This window comes from Oncorhynchus mykiss, chromosome 11 (assembly GCF_013265735.2).
Source record: "Oncorhynchus mykiss isolate Arlee chromosome 11, USDA_OmykA_1.1, whole genome shotgun sequence".
Taxonomy (NCBI): domain Eukaryota; kingdom Metazoa; phylum Chordata; class Actinopteri; order Salmoniformes; family Salmonidae; genus Oncorhynchus; species Oncorhynchus mykiss.
The window spans coordinates 65,558,522-65,577,768 of NC_048575.1; the positions used below are offsets into that span (position 1 = coordinate 65,558,522).

Sequence of the window (19,247 nt, forward strand, 5' to 3'; positions counted from 1 at the left end):
TACCATTACACCTATTCCGCTCCTGCCATTATCACGAGCCCGTCCTCCTCAATTAAGGTGCCACCAACATCCTGGGATGGACTTTTCCAATTCTGTTATATAAAACATAAGTAATTCTCTCCTAATAAAACACAACCATCATCCTATTTCTCCATATCCTATGTCATACAAACAGACAATGTAAAATTACTACAGAAACAACACACCTAGCTAATAACAACCTCTCCCTCAATGTGAGCAAGACTAAGGAGCTGATCGTGGACTACAGGAAAAGGAGGGCCAAACAGGCCCTCATTAACATCGACAGGGCTGCAGTGGAGCGGGTCCAGAGTTTCAAGTACCTTGGTGTCCACATCACCAACAAACTATCATGGTCCAAACACACCAAGACAGTCGTGAAAAGGGCAAGACAACACATTTTACCCTCAGGAAACTGAAATGCTTTAGCATGGGTCCTCAGATCCAGCTGCACCATCCTGACCGGTTACATCACCGCCTGGTATGGCAACTGCTCGGCCTCCGACCGTAAGGCACTACAGAGGGTAGTGCATACGGCCCAGTACATCACTGGGGCCAAGCTTCCTGCCATCCATATACTAGGTGGTGTTAGAGGAAGGCCACAAAAACAGGTCATACACTGTTCTCTCTGCTACCGCAAGGCAAGTGGTAACGGAGCGTCAAGTCTTTGTCCAAAAGGCTCCTCAACAGCTTCTACCCCCAAGTCATAAGACTGCTGAACAATTCATTCTAAAAAAACATTTTTTTAACTAGGCAAGTCAGTTAAGAACAAATTCTTATTTACAATGACAGCTTACTGAGGAACAGTGGGTTAACTGCCTTGTTCAGGGGCAGAAAAACTGATTTTTACCTTGTCAGCTCGGGGATTCAATCCAGCAACCTTTCGGTTACTGGCCCGATGCTCTTACCACTAGGCTCCCTGCTGCCCCCTTGGCACCCGGACTATTTACATTGAGCCCCCTTTGTTTTTACACTGCTGCTACTCGCTGTTTATTATCTATGCATAGTCACTTTATGCCTACCTACATATACAAATGACCTCGACTAACCTGTAACCCCACACATTGACTCGGTACCTGTACCCCTTGTAACGGGTGTCGTCAGAAGGATGAGACCAAGGTGCAGCGTTCCTTGAGTTCCACATAATATTTATTGTTGAAGTGAAGCTTTTAGACTAAATTAAACAATAACGAAAACAACGACCGAACAGATTCGTAGTGCAAAATACCTGGTCACAAACGAAGAACAAGATCCCACACAGAAGGAGGGAAAAAAGCTACCTAAGTATGATTCCCACGATTTATAGACAGCTGTCCCTGACTGAGCACCATACCTGACCATACACAAAGAAATAGAAAACATAGAAACATGAACATAGAATGCCCACCCAAATCACACCCTGACCAAACCAAAAATAGAGACATAAAAAGCTCTCTACGGTCAGGGCGTGACACCCCTTGTATATAGGGTGGTGCACAATTGGCCCAGCGTCGTTCGGGTTAGGGGTGGGTTTGGCCGGGGTAGGCCGGCATTGTAAAATAAGAATTTGTTCTTAACTGACTTGCCAAGTTAAATAAAGGTTAAATAAATAAATTAAAAATATAGCTTCGTTATTGTTATTTTATTGTGTTACTTGTATAAAAAAGTGTACTTAATTTATTTAGTAAATATTTTCTTAGCTCTATTTCTTGACCTGGTTAAGGGCTTGTAGGTAAGCATTTCACGGTAAGGTCTACCTACACCTGTTCTATTCGTCACGTGACAAATAATATTTGATTTGATCATATTAAGCCCATTTTTTTGTTGTTGTCTCCTGTCCCAGGGGTGATGTGGATGTTTCAGCGGTGTGTCAGTACCAGATAGGGGAGGTGAAGAAGGTGTTTGACGGCCCGTATAAGGAGTACAGAGAGGGCTCCCAGAGATGGGGACGATACACTGGCACTGTCCCCAGCCCACGGCCCGGAGCGGTGAGTAATGGATGAAGGGGAGGAGGGGGGAAGGGTGAAGGGAGGGTGTGAGGGTGGAGGGAGAGACAAAAGGAGAGAGGGATGAAGAAGGGGTATAGTGGAGGAATGGAGAGTGAGTTGGACAGGGAGAAGGGAGTCTGGAGAGCGATCAGAGCCAACAAGCGATGCCAGCCTGTCCCACAACTAACAACATTCCTTGTTTCTTCCTCTCTCCCTAACCTCTCTCTGTTCCCTCTCTCTCCTCTCTGTCTTCTCTCCTTTCTTCTTCACGGTGCAGTGCATTACAAGCTGGCATAGGGAGAACGGCTACAACACCTCTCTTCAGTTGCCAGACGCCACTCTCAACTTTGCCAAGAAGCACCCTCTGATGGAGGAGAAGGCTCAGGCTCGCCCCCTACTGCTCACCAAGGGCATCAACTTCACCCGCTTGGCAGTGGACCGGGTCAGCTCCCTGGACCAGCGTGCATACAACATGCTGTTCATTGGCACAGGTTACTATATACACAACTATATAACTACACAACTACATACTGTTCATAGTCACAGATAACTATATACAACTATGTAACTATACACCTATATACGGTTCATAGTCACAGATAACTATATACAACTATGTAACTATACAACTATATACTGTTCATAGTCACAGATAACTATATTCAACTATATAACTATACAACTATATACTGTTCATTGGTGCAGGTACAGTGACTTCAGAAAGAATTCACACCCCTTGACTTTTTCAAAATGTTGTTGTGTTACAGCCTGAATTTAAAATGGCTTACATTTTGTGTCACTGGCCTAAACACAATACCCCATAATGTCAAAGTGGAATTATGTTTTTAGAAAATTGTACAAATGAATTTTCTATGAAAATATGAAATGTCTAAATTTAAGAATTCAACCACTTTGTTATAGCAAGCCTAAATAAGTTCAGGATTAAAAATGTGCTTAATTGCTTAACAAGTCACATAATAAAGTTGCATTGAATCGCTCTGTGTGCAATAATAGTATTTAACATGATTTATGAATGACTAGCTCATCTCTATACCCCACACATACAATTATCTGTAAGATCCCTCAGTCGAGCAGTGAATTTCAATAACTGATTCAAACACAAAGAACAGAGAGTTGCCGGAGAGGAAGGAAACCGCTCAGGGATTTCACCATGAGGCCAATGGTTACTTTCAAACAGTTACAGAGTTTAATAGCTGTGATAGGAGAAAACTGAGGATGGATCAACAATACTAACTTAATTGACTGAGTGAAAAGAAGGAAGCCTGTACAGAATAAGAAATATTGAAAAACATGCAATATTTTTGCAACAAGGCACGAAAGTAATACTGCAAAAAATGTGGCAAAGCAATTCTCTTTTTTGTCCTGTGATGTTTGGGGCAAATCCAATACAACACATTACTGAGTACCACTCAACATAGTGGTAGATGCATCATGTTATGGGTATGCTTGTAATCGTTAAGCACTGGGGAGTTTTTCAGGATAAAAAAATAAATAGAATGGAGCTAAGCACAGGCAAACTCTTAGAGGAAAACCTGGTTCAGTCTGCTTTCCACCAGACACTGGGAGATTAACTCACCTTTCAGCAGGACAATAACCTAAAACACAAGGCCAAATATACACTGGAGTTGCTTACCAAGACGACATTGAATGTTCCTGAGTGGCTTAGTTACAGTTTTGACTTAAATCAGCTTGAAAATCTATGGTACAGGTTGGACTCACAGCTGTAATCGCTGCCAAAGGTGATTCTGAGTCAGGGGTGTGAATACTTTTGTAAATGAGATATTTCGATATTTCATTTTCAATACATTTGCTAACATTTCTAAAAACATGTTTTAATTTTGTCATGATGGGGTATTGTGTGTAGATGGGTGACAAAAAAACATATGAAATCCATTTTGAATTCAGGCTGTAACACAACAAAGTAAGTCAAGTAGTATGAATACTTTTTGAAGGCACTGTAACTGTGTAGAACTATATGCTGTTCATAGGAACAGGTAACCACTGACAGGGAATACAACATGCTCTATAAGTACCTACCAATGATGAATATACAGTAGGTATGTTTATGGTACCTTCTGACAGGGCCCAGATTAACCCGGTATGCTGACTAAATATGCTAGAGAAGTTGCTCTGAACCACAGATCAATTTACTTTACCCCCAATCTCCCCCAAAAAAACACAATTTACAAGAGATCAGTGTTCAGGCGGTTTCAGGACAACTTCATCTTACTCCAACTACAGTACTTCCTACTAGCTACTTATAATAGCCTACTAGCTACTTATAATAGCCTACTAGCTATTTATAATAGCCTACTAGCTACTTATAATAGCCTACTAGCTATTTATAATTCCACTCACTGCAGTGCAGAGTGTTTCCCTTACTGTGCCTGCGGTGTGTTGGGAGGCCCATAACTGTCAGAGTGACGATGGGCTCAGTAGCCTGGCAGGCTCCCTGCTGCTGTGCTTCACAGCACATACTCAATGGGGCCCTTGGCAGATGTACACACTGCCAATTGGGCTGCAGGCTTGATTAGCTATTAACTGCAGCAGGACGATAGCTTATGCCGAGAGAACAAATCTGGCGAGAGCGGTTAGAAACTGAGGATGGGATTGGGGGATTAGCCGAAATTCCTGACACAACGAGAGAGGAGCATGATGTGTGTGTGTGTGTGTGTTTTGCTGCTCTGCTCTGTGCCAGGCTCCTGTAGTGTGCAGGGTCAGTCCCTAACATTATCCTTAACAGTCCCACTGTGGTGAGGGTGGGAGGCAGGGCAGGCGCAACACACACAGCAAATCTCTGTTCATAAAAGCCTCATACACCCAGACAGACACACAATGTCACACCGCCGGCAGCAGCAGCTCAATCGCCATTCAAAGCAGGGGATCACAATACTACCCATATAGAAAACTACAGTACAATATTCTGACATTATATATCTCTCTCCTCTCTTCTTACCAACTTCTGCCTCCTACCTTTCCTCTATATTCCCTCTTCTCTTTTCCTTCCACAATCTTTCCTCCTCTCCTCTCTTTCCATCTGTTCTCTCATATCGTCCTATCCTCTTTTCTCTCCTCTACGTTTCCTCTCTTCTCCTACTCTCTTTCATTGCCCTCTTTTCTCTCCTTTTCCCCTCCCCCTCTCCTCTCCTCCTGTAGCAGACGGCTGGTTACAGAGGGTAGTGATCTTTGGCTCGGAGGCCCATGTGATTGAAGAGATACAGCTGTTTGATTCCCCTCAGCCAGTGGACAGCCTAACCATCTCTCACACCAAGGTAACACTCAACATTTGGCTAGCGTTTCAATAAATTCCCTGGTTTTCCAGAAATCCTGGTTGGAGGATTCTGGATTTCCTGCTTATTCCCTCCTGATTCCTCCAACCAGAATTTTGGAAAAAAGTGACATTTATTGAACGTTCCAGTGATTTTGCAACCCTACACAAGGCACAAGAGTTTTCCCCAGCCCTCCATATTTTTACCTTTTATTTAACTAGGCAAGTCAGTTAAGAACAAATTCTTATTTTCAATGACGGCCTAGGAACAGTGGGTTAACTGCCTGTTTCGTGGCAGAACGACAGATTTGTACCTTGTCAGCTCGGGGATTCGAACTTGCAACCTTTCGGTTACTAGTCCAACTATATGGGCGGCTACCCTGCCGCCCATATAGTTGACTGTCACTAAGCCCAGGAAGTATCCCTGGCCTTACACCATCATGGACCATCGCTAGGGTCTGGAGTTTTCCCCAGCTTTACACATAGACAGACCGACAAGGTGTATATGTGCATCAAGCTTTCTCACACTACAGAAACTGTCCTTACCTATGGGCCGTTCTGGCTTGGACAATGCTTACTTACACATAGGCCATCACTGGAGACAAGAGTCTTCTCTGACCATGTGACTACTTATCACCATTATCCCCTCAGATGACGATGTGACTACTGGCCCTACTTATCACCATTATCCCCTCAGATGACGATTTGACTACTGGCCCTACTTATCACCATTATCCCATCAGATTACCATGTGACTCCTGGCCCTACACATCACCATTATCCCAGCAGATTACCATGTGACTCCTGGCCCTACTCATCACCATTATCCCATCAGATTACCATGTGACTCCTGGCTCAACTCATCTCCATTATCCTGTCAGATTACCATGTGACTCCTGGCCCTACACATCACCATTATCCCAGCAGATTACCATGTGACTCCTGGCCCTACTCATCACCATTATCCCATCAGATTACCATGTGACTCCTGGCTCAACTCATCTCCATTATCCTGTCAGATTACCATATGACTCCCGGCCCTACTCATCACCATTATCCCATCAGATTACCATGTGACTCCTGGCCCTACTCATCACCATTATCCTGTCAGATTACCATGTGACTCCTGGCCCTCCTCATCAACATTATCCTGTCAGATTACCATGTGACTCCTGGCCCTACTCATCACCTCTGTTTCACAGCATTACACTCACATGTTGACTGGCATTACACTCATGCTGATCCTTATCTAACTAAACCAGGCTTTTCATGGCTAGCGATTTCATAACAAACTCTTCTCTCCAGCAGAACAAAATGTTATTGTAATTTAGAATGATTATCCTATTATCTCTGCTGCACTCTCTCTGAATTGTTATTTTTAAATTTCCCACCCTCTCTTTCTCACCCCCCTCTCTTTTTGCCCTCTTGTCTCCACCCCTCTCTCTCTCCCTCTTTCTCTGTCTATGTCTGCAGAAGTACTTGTACATTGGCTCACGTTCAGAAGTGCTCCAGCTGCCCTTGGCTAACTGCAGCCGTTATCAGTCGCAGCCAGACTGCCTTCTGTCCCGGGACCCCTACTGCGCCTGGGACAGCGAGGGCCGCGCCTGTGTCCGCATCGACCTCCACCGCGGGTGAGCATGTCTGCCTCTCCCCTCTGCCCCTGCTCAGGGGTTCTGCCTCCCCCCTTCGCTCCCCCCCTCCTCTCCCCTCTGCCCCTGCTCAGGGGTTCTGCCTCCCCTCTTCGCTCCCCCCCCCCTCCTCTCCCTTCTGCCCCTGCTCTGTGGGCTCTAACTGTGCCAGCAGCAGCTCAGTGGAGGCTTCTCAGACAGTATAGCAGAAAGACATGTTATTAATGCCTGTTCTCTGTGCTCTCTGTTCCCACAGGTCTACCTCCTCCCTATCCCAAGATCTGATGCTGGAGAGATTCAGTAGGGGCAAAGCCAAATTTGACAAGCCTGTGGCCATCCCCAGCCCTGGTGAGTGGGAAAGAGACACTGGACTGGTGGCCCCTGGTGATGATAGCTGGTTACTACAGCTATCACCACCAGTTGAATGGAGTTGAACTTAGAATTTATACTTTTTTTGTTGAGTTGAACTAAGAGTTGATAATTTACATCTAATAGAGTGAATTGAACTCAATTGAACTTAGAGTTGATGAGTTGAACTTAGAGTTCAGGATATAAACATCTTGGTTAACACATCTTGGCTAACACAGATCCCCTCTCTCCCAGACAACTCTCGGCTGAGGAATGTGACAGTAGTGGTAGAATCAGACATGGTTTTGCCCTGCCAGCTGGTGTCCAACCTGGCCCAGCCCTCCTGGGTCCTCAACGACCGCGAGCTGCAGCTAGGAGACGAGGAGGCCGGAGGGCCACGCTTCGACCAGGCCCTGAAGGCTCTGGTGGTCCCCAACGCCATGCCAGTGCACGCGGGACGCTACGTGTGTTACTCCGAGGAGCAGGGGGTCAAGTTTCAAATGGAGCGTTACCAGGTGTCGGTGGTGGCCAGCTCCCCTGTGGTCATGGCGGCCCGGGCCCCTGACGGCAGCATGGGTCTGTTCTGGGTGTTGGTGATCACCCTGGGGGCCGCCTGTTTATTACTATTGGTGGCAGCTCTGTATCTGAGGAGACGTCTGAAGCTGGTCCTAGGTAAAGGGGCGGACATGAAGCCTCTGGAGAGCACGCTGGTCTACCCCATCACCCTGCCCAAGGAGCCACCCACCTTCGTGCCCAGCAAAATGCCCAGCGACGAGGACCGCTTCTGGGAGACGGGCGCCAACTACTACTACTCAGACGGATCGCTGAAGATCGTTCCGGGCCACGCCCTGTGCCCCAGCAGCCAGTCTCACCACCACGCTCCAACAGCGTCTCCCAGCACCATCCCCGGCCAGCCCATCCATTCCCCCAGCCGGCTCAGCCTTACCAACATCAGGGGTTCCGGCAGCAACGGCTACATCCGCCTCAACCTGAGCTCGGCCGGGGAGGAGAGGGTTAGCGGGGGTGGTTCTGGTGGAGGAGGGCTGGGCGGGGGCGGGAACGACTACTCCAGCCCCTTCAAGGAGGAGCTGCGTCGGACCCTGCAGCAGAGGAGCGTGCTGCCTGACGCCAACCCTGAAGAGTCGTCTGTGTAGTCTTTCTCCACGCCTGCCGTAATGAAAAAACGAAACAAGAGACAACGAACGGCAACTAACCTACCTCCCTCCTCTCTCTCTCTTTCTCGGCTCCACTGTCACCATGCTCTTTCTCTCTCTCTCTCTTTCTGCCAATGCTCGTTTGGCTGACTCTGTGACTGGCAGAAGACGCTTTTAGCACAGAGCATGTGATGTGACACACACGCCGAATATTCATCAGCATCCGCTCCTGTTATTATTGGGTTTCATCCGCTCCTGTTATTATTGTGTTCCATCCGCTCCTGTTATTATTGTGTTCCATCCGCTCCTGTTATTATTGTGTTCCATCCGTTCCTGTTATTATTGTGTTCCATCCGCTCCTGTTATTATTGTGTTCCATCCGCTCCTGTTACTATTGTGTTCCATCCGCTCCTGTTATTATTGTGTTCCATCCGCTCCTGTTATTATTGTGTTCCATCCGCTCCTGTTATTATTGTGTTCCATCCGCTCCTGTTATTATTGTGTTCCATCCGTTCCTGTTATTATTGTGTTCCATCCGTTCCTGTTATTATTGTGTTCCATCCGTTCCTGTTATTATTGTGTTCCATCCGTTCCTGTTATTATTGTGTTCCATACGCCAAACTGGCTGTCACATTTGAACTTCTTCAGCAGTTTAACTTGCTTTCGCTGTGCAAATCTCAAGCTGTGTAAATTCTGTATTTAAAGACAATTGAACGCAGAGGGCCTACACCTCAAGCATGGCAGTCAAACAAATGGAAAGGTTTCCTGAGAGCACTGCTTCATGATAAGAGAGGACCAAGAACTCATGACAAGATTGTAGCTTCAGCGCTATACCAATCATCCAATAATCGAGCAGTACGAGTCAACTGACTGAAAGATGGAGGAGCTGGCTTGCCTTTTTTCTGTTCTGTTGGAGAATTTTTCGCTTTCTGCACTTAACATGGGAGTATGGGAGTCGATTTTGTATTTGTGAGCAAAGAGAGTGAGAGAGTCACATAAAAGACTAATTAATCTCAAAAGCAAGACGACAATCACGTTCCTCTCTCCGGGGGTAAAACCTGGGAAGGAAAGGGAGGGATGAAGAGAGAGAAAATGAAGGGAGCTTTGTGTGAAAGACACAGGGTTTACATGAAGGACAAACTCAATTAGACTTTCTCGGCTCGATTTGTACTTTTTTTTTACGTTGTCAGTCTTTCCTCTGAGAAAGTCTTCAATCCCTGCCACATTGATATATTGTGACAATTTAAATTAAGACATTTTTATGTGTTGTTTTTCTATGTCTTACGGACTACAGAAGCAACAAATTGAGACCAATGGCTTTAAAGCAACCCTCTGTGAATGAGAATGTGAGAGAAGCATGTACAAACCTCTCCTATCCCTGCTCAAGGTAGATATCTCCCTAAATAACCTCCACACTAGTAAATAGATTTTAGTACTACTTTTACAATAACTGCACTACACATTTACACAAGTGGTTCATGGGAATTTCAGTTAAACCCATTCAGATACACTTCCTTGTGATGTGATTATGGACATTTTGTTTGACATAATCCCACAACAGAACCTACAACAGCACATTCACTTATTATTCTGAATTTGAGATGAGACAAAGGCATTGCTTTCAGTCATGTAGTGGGAATGGCACAAGGGAATGTAGGTCAACTCTCACTAAACTGTTGCGACTGCAGTGGATGTCTCAACAAGTGCTTTATAATATGTATGTGTAAGGGCGGGGGTGGTGGATGGGTTGAACTGCCAAAAGAAGCCCTCCCTCCCCTGCACTGCCCTGAATGCCTAACCTGGTGGATGTAGTAGTGTGTCCTGGAGGGGACGGGCCACAGCACTGTACCTGTCCTAGACACACCCTTTAATAACCCCTTATTTCCCTAAACCCCACCCACCCACCCACCTACCTACCTACCTACCGATGTCCAGAGAATGACCTGGCGCTACTGTGGAAAGCCTGAATTCAGAGAGAAGGATGGGCACTGAACTGTAAACCCACACTGCCTGTGCTGTTAGAGGGACAAGCAGACAACAGATGGAAGATAGATGAATGCCCTGTGACAAACCAACGGCTCCAGAGAGCGATCAGAGGCTCATCAATCAGAGGTATGGCTCGCTCGCTCTCTCTCTCTGAAAGCCTACAGACACCTATCCTGATCCCAGATCTGTTTGTGCTGTCATTCCAACTACTAGGTCATTGTTATGACTTGGCGTGAGAGTTGATGTAGGAGTTGGCAAGACAGTACAAACAAATCTGGGACCAGCCTAAGAGACACCCAAAGACCTAGCCAGAAAAAGAACTGCCACGATCAAGTTTTACAGCCTTGCATATACAATTAAATCTACTGCTGCAGGGACTATATATCACTATGTGTGCCCACTCTAACCTGTTCCTCTTCATGTGCTTTGTTTTCCAGGGGTGGCTTTGTGACACATCTGCAGGGACCAGAGAACAACACAACACAAAGGAGGAACAAGAGGAGTACGATGTTTCTTTCTTTCTCACCAAAATGTATACTAGAGACAGCTGAAGGGGATGTAGAATATTGTAATGATCCCTGGGTTGAAGAGGTACTTACTTGGCCATCAGTGGTTAGATCATCCTAGTGTTGCATGATCCTCTCTGCAAATGTACTGTACACATCTCTGATGACATGATCATAATTGTAAAAGAAGTGTATCATGTTTCAAACTTTTGCAGACACTAATGTTTTCTACTAAAAAAAAGTGTAATTTATGATTAAGAGTTGTTAAGGACTTGTTCATGAATTTGTCCATCTTCTTAACATGTTTACTTTCGCTGTGCCTCTTCACCTTCGGATAAGCCAAAGTAGACTGCAGTTGCTTTTTTGAAAATGTGTATTATTAGATATTATTTTATTATTCCACTTCGATATTTAAGTTTCAACAGTCTGTCCAACTTCAGTTCAAAGAACTCTCATGCCTGGAACTTTCCTGCATATTTTATTTAGAGATTAATTTTCTTCAGAAGGCAACAAGCTTGTGGATGGTCAACATCCTGTTTAGATGTCAGTAGTAATCTACTGAAGCCGATCCCTGACTTCCTAGCACATGAGAAAGTAAACAAATCATCAGAGCGTCATAGCACCAACCAAGCAAAGCAACTTCCTTTTAACCAAATGATAACTCGTGATTTCATGATCTGAGGTTTGATATAAAATCTTAAATATTTATACATCCATTTAATATGTGTAGATTGAATATGTTACCAAGCACTGGTTCAGACACTTTACAATCTATTAACATTGCTGTGAATTCAAGCTACAGGAGCTATTAAGATTGTTATAGATATTTAACTGATTTGTCTTATAATTATGTATTTTAAAAAATCATTGGACATTATGTCTGATATGTCATAAAACTCTCTTAGAAGAAAATGATCCATCAAACTCAAAAAAGTGATGTAAAGCACTAACCCCCAAAAAATCTGCATGTGCAATTCTGGATCTATATAGCAAAAAGGCAGTAACTGCTCATAGTGTGGATCTGAGAAAAAAGGCTTTTATTTACCTTGGTTTAACAGTAACTTTATGCAGTTACTACTAACATGACCCCCATGTTCTCCAAAACACAATACAATAGAGGCAGTATACTTGTCCACATGATTAAGCATGTATTTAATGTAGCAGAAATGACATGAACTCATTTTGGACCAAATGAGCAGTTACTGCCTTTTTGGAGATTACACTCTGCCGGGTCATAAACAACGCTTTCCACAATCTTCTCATCTAAGCCTTTTTATTCTGTTGTTTTTCATTAATATTATTATTATATTACCATTATTATTATTATTAATTTCCTTTTTGGCTTTAAGTTGCAAAAATTCCTCTGGCTGTTTGTTCTCAATCTTTTAATGTTTATGAAAGGATGTTAAGTAAATTATTTCGCTTGTAAAAACATGTCGATATTTATTATCATTGTACATATGTCCTTATTTTTTTATATGTGTGTATATATACATGAATAAAAGTAGAAATCTACTCAAATTGTGTATGTGTGTGCTGGGGGTTCATGTAAATGAACCATCAAACCAAGAGACTGGGTGTAGACATAAACATCCCTGTTATCCAACATTCAAGGGTACAAAATTATACTATAAATTTAAATCAGAGTGCGCTTCAACTCATTAGTGAGATAACAGCCTGGGCATTCAGTGCATTAGAGGCAGAATGTGCAGAGGATGTAGGCCTAGTCGTATACTCTCACTAATTGAAACAAGTAGCTATGGGGAAAGAACAAGAAACACAAACATCACACATGTTATGTAGGAACATATTTAAGATACCTCATTAAAGATTCTTCTTTATCACACAGGGGAATTATAATGGTTATATAAAGGCTTCGTAAGGAAACTGAACCAATTAGTAACATTACACTTACATTTTAGCCTACACTCTTATACAGAGCAACCCAAAATTGGGTTAAGTTGCTCAAGGGAACATCGTCAGATTTTTCACATAGGGGATTCAAACCAGTGACCTTTCAGTTACTGGCCCAACACTCTTAACCACTGGGCTACCTGCCACCCTAACATCTTAAATGAGGCCTACTGGCCCAACACTCCTAACCACTGGGCTACCTGCCACCCTAACATCTTAAATGAGGCCTACTGGCCCAACACTCCTAACCACTGGGCTACCTGCCACCCTAACATCTTAAATGAGGCCTACTGGCCCAACACTCCTAACCACTGGGCTACCTGCCACCCTAACATCTTAAATGAGGCCTACTGGCCCTGTGCTTTTGGAGTCCTTTTTTGAACATGTCATTCATTCTATTATTCTATTAGGCTCAATATAATATTCTATTAGGCCTGATATTAGGTTGAGTCATTATTATATACTATTAAGCCTCTGTCAGAGCCTTTCAACTCACCTTGAGCAAAGCCTGGGAGCCAATACTATATTCCAATAGGCCTGGTTCTATTTTATTAGGCCTGATACAGTATAAGGCCTATAATTCTATTCTATCAGGCCTATTTTCTCTCCAGTTTCAAGACCTGCATTACCATGTCTAGCGTTCCTCCAGCCTCCTCTTCCCTGTTGACGTTGTGCCTGCTGCTTGCCCGTATGCCTGGTGCTAGCAAAGCCACATGCTCTCAGTGTGCCAGACCCACAGACCCAGCTGTGGGGAGGGAGAGGTGGGAGTGTGACGTCACAGAGTACACAGCTGGGCCGCAGAGAATGCTTTAATCTCCTCTTTATAGGTCACCAACCACGGCTATGTATGCTCTTACTCATCTCATCGCACTCACATGCACGCACACAGACACACACAGGCTACAGAGAGTGAAATAAAGTGAGAGAGAGAGACAGAGAGAGAGAGAGAACATGGTAGCCGCACATATGCCCAGGCCGTGAACAGAGCAACAGGCCCAACCCCCACTAGTACACCCGCCCAAACACCATCCCGTGACCTAAGAGGTATGTATCAGATGCTCAACATGCTCTGCTCACACCTACTGTAATGGTCCCTAAACCACACAAAAACAACACTAGACACTATGGAACACAAAGCATTTACTATCTCATCCTGGAATATACAAGGTCTGAGGTTATCTGCCTTTGGCCTAAAGAGCAGGAACAGACTTCATAAAAAAAAATATATATACAGACATTGTCATCCTACAAGAAACATGGTATGGAGGAGACGGACCAACTGGTTGCCCCCTAGGTTACAGAGAGCTGGTAGTCCCATCCACCAAACTACCAGGTGTGAAACAGGGAAGAGACTCAGATGACATCTTCTCCAACCTAGAGGGGGAGATCAACCATTTCCAGGCCCGGGGACATGTACTAGTCTGTTGCGACCTTAATGCCAGAACCGGATAAGAACCTGACACTCTCAGCACACATGGGGACAAACACCTACCTGGAGGTGACAGTATTCCCTCTAAATATGCCCCTCTAGACACAACTATCACAAAACAACCAACAGAAACTCCTGTAGCTCTGTCGCACGCTGGATCTGTACATAGTTAATGGTAGGCTTCAAGGAGACTCCTATGCTAGGTACTCCTACAGCTCATCCCTTGGCAGTAGTACTTTAGATTACTTTATCACTGACCTCAACCCAGAGTCTCTCGGAGCATTCACAGTCAGCCCACCATCACCCATATCAGATCACAGCAAAATCTCAGTATACCTGAACAGAGCAATACTCGATCACGATGCATCAAAGCCAAAGGAACTGCACAATTTTAAGAAATGCTATAGATGGATAGCAGTGTAGAAACCTACCAAAAACAATTAGGCCACAACAAATTCAATCCCTTTTAGACAACTTCCTGGACAAAACAGTTCACTGCAATTGTGAAGGTGTAAACTTTACAGTAGAAAACCTAAAAATTGTATTTGACCTTTCAGCTTCCCTATCAAATCTAAACATTTCAAGCAGACAACCTAAGAAAATTAAAAACAATGACAAATGGTTTGATGAAGAATGCAAAACCCTAAGAAAGAAACTGAGAAACCTGTCCAACCAAAAACATAGAGACCCAGAAAACCTGAGTCTACGCCTTCACTATTGTGAATCGCTAAAACAATATAGAAATACACTACGGAAAAAGAAGGAACAGCACGCCAGAAATCAGCTCAATGTAATTGAAGAATCCATAGAATCAAACCACTTCTGGGAAAAGTTTAATACACTAAACAAACAACAACACAAAGAGTTATCTATCCAAAACGGAGATGTGTGGATTAACCACTGTTCTAATCTTTTTGGCTCTATAACAAAGAACAAACAGCAAAACATATACATGATCAATTACACATCTTAGATTCATCAGCTTTTAAAGACTACCAGAACCCACTGGATTCTCTAATTACTACAGGACAAAATACAAACCCTTCAACCCCAAAAAAAGCCTGTGATGTTGATGGTATCCTACATGAAATGATAAAACATACAGACCACAAATTCCAATTGGCTATACTTAAACTCTTTAACATCATCTCAGCCCTGGCATCTTCCCCAATATTTGGAACCAAGGACTGATAACCCCAATTTACAAAAGTGGAGACAAATTTGAACACAATAACTACCTTGAGATATGCGTCAACAGCAACCTTGGGAAAATCCTCTGCATTATCATTAACATCAGACTTGAACATTTCCTCAGTGAAAACAATGTACTGAGAAAATGTAAAATTGGCTTTTTGCCAAATTACTGTACAGCAGACCACGTATTCACCCTGCCCACCCTAATTGACAAACATACAAAACAAAACAAAGGCAAAGTCTTCTCATGCTTTGTTGACTTCAAAAAAGCTTTTGACTGAACTTGGCATGAGGGTCTGCTATATAAATTGACGGAAAGTGGTGTTGGGGGAAACACATACAACATTATAAAATCCATGTACACAAACAACAAGTGTGCATTTAAAATTGGCAAAAAACACACATTTCTTTTCACAAGGTCGTGGGGTGAGACAGGGATGCAGCTTAAGCCCCAACCTCTTCAACATATATATCAATGAATTGGCAAGGGCACTAGAACAGTCTACAGCACCCGTCCTCAACATCCTAGAATCTGAAGTCAAATGATCTGGTGCTTCTGTCACCAACCAAGAAGGGCCTACAGCAACACCTAGATCTTCTGCACAGATTCTGTCAGACATGGGCTCTGACAGTAAATCTCAGTAAGACAAAAATAATGGTGTTCCAAAAAAGGTCCAGTTGTCAGCACCACAAATACAAATTCCATCTAAAGACCGATGCCCTAGAGCACACAAAAAACTATACATACCTCGGCCTAAACATCAGCGCCACAGGTAACTTCCACAAAGCTGTGAACAATCTGAGAGACAAGGCAAGAAGGGCCTTCTATGCCATCAAAAGTAAAATGAAATTTGACATACCAATTAGGATCTGTATAAAAATACTTGAATCAGTTACAGAACTCATTGCCCTTTATAGTTGTGAGGTCTGGGGTCCTCTCACCAACCAAGAATTCACAAAATGGGACAAACACCAAATTGAGACTCCGCAAAAATAAGATTTCTACAAAAATAAGTGTACAATTTAAAACACCAAATAATGCATGCAGAGCAGAATTAGGCCGATACCCACTAATTATCAAAATCCAGAAAAGAGACGTTAAATTCTTCCATAACAAAGCCATCACCTACAGAAAGATGAACCTGGAGAATAATCCCCTAAGAAAGCTGGTCCTGGGGCTCTGTTCACAAACACAAAAGACCCCACAGAGCCCCAGGACAGCAACACAAATAGACCCCAAAAAATCATGAGAAAACAAAAAGATTACTTGACAAATTGGAAAGAATTAACAAAAAAACTAAGAAAAATGGAATGCTATTTGGCCCTAAACAGAGAGTACACAGTGGCAGAATAATTTACCACTGTGACTGACCCAAAATTAAGGAAGGCTTTGACTATGTACAGATTCAGTGAGCATAGCCTTGCTCTTGAGAAAGGTCACTGTAGGCAGACCTGGCTCTGAATAGAAGACTGGCTGTGTGGCTGTGTGCACACTGCCCACAAAATGAGGTGGAAACTGAACTGCACTTCCTAACTTCCTGACAAATGTTTGACCATATTAGAGACAAACATTTTTCCTTCAGATTACAAAGAATTCTAAAACAAATCAAACTTTGATAAACTACCATATCTATTGGGTGAAATACCACAGTGTGCCATCACAGCAGCAATATTTGTGATCTGTTGCCACAAGAAAAGGGCAACCAGTGAAAAACGAACACCATTGTAAATACAACCCATATTTATGTTTATTTATTTTCCCTTTTGTGCTTTAACTATTAGCACATCATTACAACACTGTATATAGACATAATATGACATTTGAAATGTCTTTATTATTTTGGAACTTGTGTGAGTATAATATTAACTGTTCACTTTTAATTGTTTATTTCACTTTAGTTTATTATATATTTCACTTGCTTTGGCAATGTAAACATATGTTTCCCATGCCAATAAAGCCCCTTGATTTGAAACTGAATTGAGAGGACATGAAGGGAAGCAGACTGCTCTGCAGATGTGAATTAGGAGGTGGATGTGCTGTAGAGGGAGGGTCAGAGGGAGAGATAGTGAGTGGAAGGAAGAAAACAGTACATCAGATTTTCTGTAGTCTTTCTTCCTACAATCCTGGATGTCCTCGGTCTTGTACTCACTTTTTTCTTCTTCACATTTTCAAACAGTACATTTATATTTTCCAATGGGGCAATACATTTGGGCAAGTTTTTTTTCTCACCTGATTAGCCTCGTTTCACTGCCAGAAATAAAATTAAACCATCTAGTGTTCAGCGAAATGACAACACAATGTCAAATACAGGTAGTATAGTCAAATAATTAACATCCAATCACCTTCACTCGTGCGTGGACATTTAGAAACTAAACATGACAATTTGAAAAATAAGCCACTGGAGTTTTTTGAGTGAGAATAAAGATGACTTTCGAGTAGTAAGACATGGGGTCAATTGAGGAAGACATCCTCTTCCTCTTCTGCAAACCACTGGAAACCAGGACAACATGAGAGGACATTTTTAAAGTACTGGATAACTTTGTGACATCAAATGGACTTTGGTGGTCAAGATGTGTTGGTATCTGTACTAAGGGTGCAAAAGCTATGACAGAGAGACATAGTGGCATGCAAGCAGTTGCTCCCGACACTACTTGGGTATACTGCAGCATCCACCGAGAGGCTCTTGCTGCCAAGGGAATGCCTGACAGCTTGAAAGACGTTTTGGACACTACAGTGAAAATGTTTAAAGCAAGGCCCCTGAACTCTCGTATATTTTCTGCATTATGCAATGATATGGGCAGTGACCATGTAATGCTTTTACAACATACAGAAGTGCGCTGGTTATCAAGGGGCAAAGTATTGACATGTTTTTTAATTGAGAGGCGAGCTTAAAGTTTTCTTTACTGACCATCATTTTCACTTGTCTGACCGCTTGCCCGATGACGAGTTTCTCACACGACTGGGCTATCTATGTGATGTTTTTTCTCGCCTGAATGATCTGAATCTAGGATTACAGGGACTCTCCGCAACTATATTCAATGTGCGGGACAAAATTGAGGCTATGATTAAGAAGTTGGAGCTCTTTTCTGTCTGCATTAACAAGGACAACACACAGGTCTTTCCATCATTGTATGATTTTTTGTGTGCAAATGAACTCAAGCTTACGGACAATGTCAAATGTGATACAGCGAAGAACCTGAGTGAGTTGGATGCACAATTACGCAGGTACTTTCCCGAAACGGATGACATAAACAACTGGATTCGTTATCCCTTTCATACCCTTCCTCCAGTCCACTTACAGATATCTGAACGAGAGAGCCTCATCGAAATTGCAACAAGCGTTCTCTGAAAATTGGATTTAATCAGAAGCCACTACTAGATTTTTGGATAGGGAAATGATTTAAGACTGAGACTCTCTCCAATACAACCCAACATTGCAGAGTTATGTGCATCCTTTCAAGACCACCCTTCTCATAACCTGTGGTGAGTTATTCACAATTTTTGATGAACAAATAAGGTTTTATATGTAAAATGGCTAAATAAAGACATTTATTTATTATTCTTATATTATTTGTGCCCTGGTCCAAGAAGAGCTCTTTGTCATTTCCCACCGGTCGGGTTGTGACAAAAACTGACACTCGTTCTTATGTTTAATAAATGTGTCATGTGTGGCAGGTTTACAAGGATGGCAAAGAACACCATTTGAGAGTGCGCTGACCCTGGTGCTAGAGGGGGTACGCAGCTGGAAGTTGAATGTTTGAAGGGGTACGGGACTATAACAAGTTTGGGAACCACTGATCTAACCGATCCAAC

General features: G+C 43.1%; 1 protein-coding gene across 3 annotated transcripts in view; it reads left to right on the forward strand.

The window, feature by feature from the left end:
* LOC110536240 (semaphorin-4C) overlaps positions 1–12,417 on the forward strand; it is a 128,277-nt gene extending 115,860 nt beyond the window's left edge. The window contains exons 10-17 of one of the 3 annotated variants that reach the window (XM_021621910.2): positions 1,841–1,985; positions 2,263–2,476; positions 5,163–5,278; positions 6,748–6,905; positions 7,159–7,250; positions 7,506–9,791; positions 10,340–10,516; positions 10,828–12,417. In XM_021621910.2, the coding sequence (XP_021477585.1) occupies positions 1,841–1,985; positions 2,263–2,476; positions 5,163–5,278; positions 6,748–6,905; positions 7,159–7,250; positions 7,506–8,404 (1,624 nt within the window). In that variant the 3' untranslated portion in view covers positions 8,405–9,791; positions 10,340–10,516; positions 10,828–12,417. Of the gene's footprint in view, positions 1–1,840; positions 1,986–2,262; positions 2,477–5,162; positions 5,279–6,747; positions 6,906–7,158; positions 7,251–7,505; positions 10,517–10,827 lie in introns of all 3 variants that reach the window. The other 2 variants (XM_021621911.2, XM_021621909.2) reach the window with 2 other exon arrangements.
* The last annotated feature ends 6,830 nt before the right edge of the window (positions 12,418–19,247 follow it).